The sequence below is a fragment of the Limulus polyphemus genome, unplaced genomic scaffold (assembly GCF_000517525.1).
Source record: "Limulus polyphemus unplaced genomic scaffold, Limulus_polyphemus-2.1.2 Scaffold760, whole genome shotgun sequence".
NCBI classification, from domain to species: domain Eukaryota; kingdom Metazoa; phylum Arthropoda; class Merostomata; order Xiphosura; family Limulidae; genus Limulus; species Limulus polyphemus.
Window position 1 is genome coordinate 403400 of NW_013666370.1, and position 6017 is coordinate 409416.

At 33.5% G+C, this 6017-nt stretch overlaps 1 protein-coding gene across 1 annotated transcript in view; it reads right to left on the reverse strand.

The window, feature by feature from the left end:
• Window positions 1-3143: 3143 nt before the first annotated feature.
• LOC106460369 (serine proteinase stubble-like) overlaps window positions 3144-6017 on the reverse strand; it is a 7332-nt gene continuing 4458 nt past the window's right edge. The window contains exons 3-6 of the mRNA XM_013920061.1: window positions 4695-4795; window positions 4122-4390; window positions 3541-3695; window positions 3144-3305 (exon numbers count right to left, since the gene is read on the reverse strand). Coding sequence (XP_013775515.1) covers window positions 3144-3305; window positions 3541-3695; window positions 4122-4390; window positions 4695-4795 — 687 coding nt within the window. The remainder of the gene's footprint in view (window positions 3306-3540; window positions 3696-4121; window positions 4391-4694; window positions 4796-6017) is intronic.

The window sequence follows — 6017 nt, forward strand, 5'->3', positions numbered from 1 at the left end:
AATGTTTCCGTAATCCATACAGTGTACAAGGGTGACAATTTCCCAGCGCCAATCGCACAGAAATTGAATGGTAACTTGAACAGTACATTTTCTAATCGAACAGCATAAATACACGTTTCATTCTCCAGCTGCTTGAGATATGTGACTGTTGAACTGGTATTACAATGGAGTAATTTGTGTATACGCGTGACTTTTGTCGATTTTCCAGACAAAGATTCTTCTTTATCGTGTTGTGTACATGGCACACGTGGACGTATTTTGCCACTGACCTTCGCATTCGTGGGGTCTCATCTGTTGCGAAACACCACACTATTCTAACAACGGTTGGAGTAAGACTTTTTGCAGGTCTCTTCCTGGATGGTCCTTGAGGTCCAACTTAATCCACATGTCTTTGTTTTCTAATACCATTAAGTACAATGATTTCTTTGTTTGAAGTTAACCATAAAACTACACAATGTTCTGCCCATTAAGAGTATTGAAACCTGTTTCTAGCGTTGTAAGCCCGCAGACGTACAAGTATAAAGATTAGCATTGTCTCTAAATTCTAAATCCTCGACCGTAAGACATCTTTATGATCTAAATGTACGAATATTGTTGCGTCGGAAAAGGTTCTTACAAACCCTCCCAAAAGCTGTCAATTTTCAGTGGCTTCACACTATGTAACAAACAGTACCAAAATGTGTTGTTTTGATACAATCTGTTCCAGAGTAATATATCGGCAGTGGCTGTTACGTGACTTGCTGATTTGCGTAATCACCATTGTTTTAATATAACGTAATCAACCTCGTATTTTCTGCATTTTAGTTTTTTATTATTATTATGAAATGTGAAGTAATTGAATTATCGAAGATGACATTTCCGACGACCAGTATTGTTTTTTTTCTTGCTTTACAATAAATGACAAAACTAGTTCAACAAAGAAACTTAAATGAATATTTTTTACATCATTAACTGTATTCGGTGTTTCTGATAGTTCTAATAATTAATAGCCAATATTGCACCTGTATAATACATTTTAATGAATCGTCCCGTGAAATTGGAATGTTTCAAAAGAAAAGGAAAGCCGAAACTAGTGACTTTACTTTCAACAAAAAATGGCAATACACAGGTTCTACAATTTACAAACCGAACGGCATAGTTCACGATTCATGTTAATGACCAATACGAAACTAAGATCAACGTAAGCTAAAATGGCTAATGCATCTGGCATTTTAGAAGAAGCGCGGATTCTAGTCACACTATATAATTTTTTTATTTGTTCAGAAAAAATTACGTTTATAATAGAAATTGTTTCCACCCCTTGACGAAACGCTTGTTCGATATAAAAATACTTGATCTATGAAGGTAAGATAATTATGAAATCGTTATCAGTGTATTTTTTTATATATTTTGAAATAAAACACGTCATATAATTATCAACAAAATACTATTCTCACTTTCCACAAATCTTGGGTTTTCCCAGGCGAATCAAATCGTGAATTGTGTAGCTTTATAAAGATCCATTTATTTAAAAACTCGGACCCGTGAAAATTGTGTTAAACAATGATTTCCAACTGAAGCGTGTTTAACGTCTAAACTGTACAGTACGAGATTCATAATTTTGGTTGAGGATCACGTCTTCTACAGCTAATCCATTAGATGGTAATATGAAACAATGTACTTAGAAAAAAACAAGAATATATTTATAAAATAGTTTATTTAACAACACAGCCTAGAATTATAGATAAATATATAAAACAGTTTATTATTACATAGGATAAAGTATACTTTACATAGTTCAGGGCTTTTGCCCATTACGACAGACAAAGACATTCACTAAAACAAAAACACGATTCACTCTCTACCATAGTTCTAGTTTGTTTTAGCTACAGAAATCTTTCACATACCCGATGTTGGTGTGCTCAGTGTTCGTCACATTTTATTTCGAGCTAAGTGGATCCTTTTGCCCATTACGAAAGACAAAGACATTCACTAAAAAAAAAACACGATTCACTCTCTACCATAGTTCTAGTTTGTTTTAGCTACAGAAATCTTTCATATACCCGATGTTGGTGTGCTCAGTGTTCGTCACATTTTATTTCGAACTAAGTGGATCCCGATTTATTTGAACATCAAATAAGATGGATAAATCAATTCGAAAGTTTTATAGGAGGCCAAATTTTAGAAAACTGGTCATTTGTTGAAAAAGTAGTAAAACCTTTTTATCTGATGCTCTGGTTGTAAATTTGGGCTTAAAAATTCTTACATTTGAGATCTTACATCTTATTGCTCTTGTAATTAATATCAATTTTAATATACGACCAATTCGTAGTACGTGGTGCTTGACAGCGAAAGAAAAAGATCATGTTATTAAAAGATTTTAGTATATTACAAACTTCTATGAATGAATGTATTATTCTAAGAACGTAAGAAAGATTGAGAAAAAAAAACTACAGTTTTAAAATATTTCTTTAAAAAATTTTGAGTTCACGGTTACATCTAAAACCAGATTGCTGAAGGTTTATTTTATACCTTCAAGTGTAAACGACATCAGGTCAGATTTCGTCTAGTTTTAAAATTGGAAGTAACAAAACACTAAAAAAAATGTTAGTTTACTCTGCAGTGCTTTTCTCAAAGTTTCACTAATGTCCTAAATATACTTAGACAAATTCCAGTAGTTATCTTAGCAACGAGTTTTTACCAGGAGAAATATTTTTAAAACCACCAACAATCACTTATCATCGCTATTGTTTTCAAAACACAATAATACAATATTCTGTATAACAGTTAACCCTTCGATGCACACACCATTCTTTCAAAATCACAGTTTCATGCTCAAGCTGAAGTGACTGAAAATATTCCATTACGTAGCCTGGAGGAACAATGACTTTCGCATGTTAATCCCCTTTTCAAGTTCTTGCTTGTTATCACTGTAAGCTGAGATTAGAAATAGTTCAGACATAAAGGTCGTCCTTCTGTAATATGTAAAACTAAGTAAAAGCTATAATATACAATTCAATTTGATTTAACGGTCTTCAAAGAAAAACGATTAGAGTTCTGAGATCTGCGACCTGTTGGTAGATCATTCCGAATTCCCGAAGCCATATTCTCGCCATTACCCCTAGTCGGTATATTAACATGTTTTAAAATAAACAATGTATAAGTTAAAATATAATTATTTGATTGATCCAATCAGAAAATTTGGTGATGCGAGTGTAAACGCCTGGTTGGTTGGGTAATGCACACCCAATTCCCCAAGAAATGATGCCCGCCAAAATCCATCGCCCATTTTCTTCTTGAATGACCAGTGGTCCTCCCGAGTCCCCCTAAAGAAGTACAAAAATATACAACTATGATTTCATTAAAATATCACAATGATATATTTTCTTCCTCATTTATCTCTAAAAATTATAATGCCACAAACTGCAGATGGTATTTTAAAATGTTACTTTAGGCTATTGTTTTCATATAGAAGTTCTTGAAAAGAAATAAAGAGAAATAACAATAGTATCTTTATTCTTGGCGATCAATATGTTATGAACATTATAGCAACTATCTTACCTCACAAGAGTCCATTCCACCTTCAGATAGCCCAGCACAAATGAAAATATCTGGTATGTCTTCTATGTACCCTGCTTTTCTGTACATATCCATACATTTCTTGTTTGTTATCACGGGCACTTTCACGTCATGAAGGATTTCCGGTAGAGGGCCGTCTGGTGGACATAACTAACATGTATATAACAGGCATACACAGACATACACGCATAATACTCATCGAATAATCTTTCAACTTCGTTGAAGGCTTAATATTCCAACGTTTTCCACAAATTATCACCTATCACTATATTTGTATGCATTTTCAATAACAACAAAATAAACCAAATAACGTAAAAATCCACTAGAAAGGGATGTTATTTTTATCTCGTACACTCAATGATGTAGTTTTTCAACATCTATCTAAAAGTCCCACGTTAATGACGTCGAGAAGAATTTGTCATACGTTAAAATAAAACTGAAAATACAATACAGTGAGTGCCTTATTTTCGATTATTGGTACAAACCATTCTGTTAGAGTTAGTCTTTAATTCATTGAAAGAGCCTGTGAAAATGAAGTAAAATAGATAGAAGACTATTCTCACCTTCGTACAGTCTACCCCAGCCAGTAATGGTGGCATTGCGACCGACATAATCTTCGTTTCCAGAAGGAATACATATAGGCAGGATATTCCTTTGGAATTTTACAGGTTCATAAAACCGCAACAAAGCTAGGTCGTATTCAAATGTGGCCCTGTCAAATTTGGGGTAGGGAGCAACTAGCTGCACTCGTCGTTCCACGTGACTGTGAGGTTCATCGTCACTGTTGATATTATACTCGCCAATTCGGAGGAGAAGTTGAGGTGGCGGAACGCTAGGAATAAATGGGATTTTTTTTACCAAGAATGCTCTATTATACTACCTAGTGTTCATAACAGGTATATTTATCTCATACAAAAAATGCAGTAAAGGAAACGTCGTCGTTAAGGAACTGTCGGCTTAATCTTTGTAAGAAGCAATAAATGTAATATTTTGCCCTTCAACTAAAAAAAAAATGAAATCCTACATCTGAAAATTTGGGAACGTCAAATACTGATCAAAAGAATAAAAAATGTAGCAAGCAATATAGCCATTTTCTTAACCCTATAAGTTGTTTGACAAACTTATTAGAAGCTTACTTTTCTACACAGTGAGCAGCAGTAATTGCCCAAAATTCGTTCAGTAAAGCGGCTCCACATTTATGAAGAAACCTGTTTTTCTTCCATTGTCGGAGAGACACCTGAAGTGACAAACCAACCAAATTAAAGCCCGTAGACAGAATAACAGAATATTTTAATGTTAATAATGATATCTAACAATGTTTGTCATAACCTCCGAACATAGGTACTAGAACATATTAACCGATTAAAACAACAAAACAATTATGATGTTAAATAATATAATCTTACGAAAGTTCCTAAACTGATATAACTATTTTAAAGTAAAATGAAACATTTTTGCAAATGTAAAATGATGTAGGGATGGCAGTGCCAAAAATAATGCAAACAAGAATATAAGGATCATACAGCTATACATAGATCATCCATACACAACATTCAATATTAAAATTTAGTTTTTTTATTATTTGTTTTGTGACGTTTTTTTTTTTCCTTGACGGAAAGTTGGTGTATTCTATGAACGTGTGTAATAAAATATATTTATGTGTATTGATTTTTTTTTTACCCCTTCACTTCATACATAATATAGGGGGTGGTTCCTTAGCTAAAGACACCAATTGTATAGTGTACAAAGCATTGAGTAATCTACATGTTACAGTCGTCTAACATTCATCTATTATTGGCTGGTAATTCCCGTTTCTCCCTGTACTTAAGCTTTTTATAGTGTAACTAAATTTGTTCTTAAATATTTATTTTAATATCGACGTACTTTAGATTAAGTTTATATTTAAAAACATGCATAGCTTGTAGTGTTAGATATGTATTGCGAAACTCCCGCCTATTCTCCAAAGTTGTAGAAGATTCTCGAGAGTAAGAATCAACAATATATGTATATGGGTAAACACTTAAATTGTATTGTTACGTAAGACTGAAATTTCAAGAACGCCTCCACACAGGTATAAATATAACCAACGCGACGCGCCAAAAGAGAGTGTCTATTAGTAGTTCGCTATAATCAGTGTGATATAAACTTCGAAAGCTATAACTGTGATTTTTATAACGCTTATAAATCGGAAACTTCAGATATTTCAGCAGGAACCTTTACAAAGTTCGAACATTACAAATTATTTCACTTCAGTGGATTCTCATCGGACATTAGTATTTTTACAAAAACATTACCAAACTTCAGCGGTGGAAAAACTCAGCGTGTGTGGCAAAGGACAAAGCTAGCTAGCTTCCCGTTAAGTGAATCGTACTTGCATCAACTCGCAATTAACTCGCTCATCGTAAATCCTCGATAAGATATCAAGGAAGTTCCAGACTAGAAAGAAGACTTTATATTGT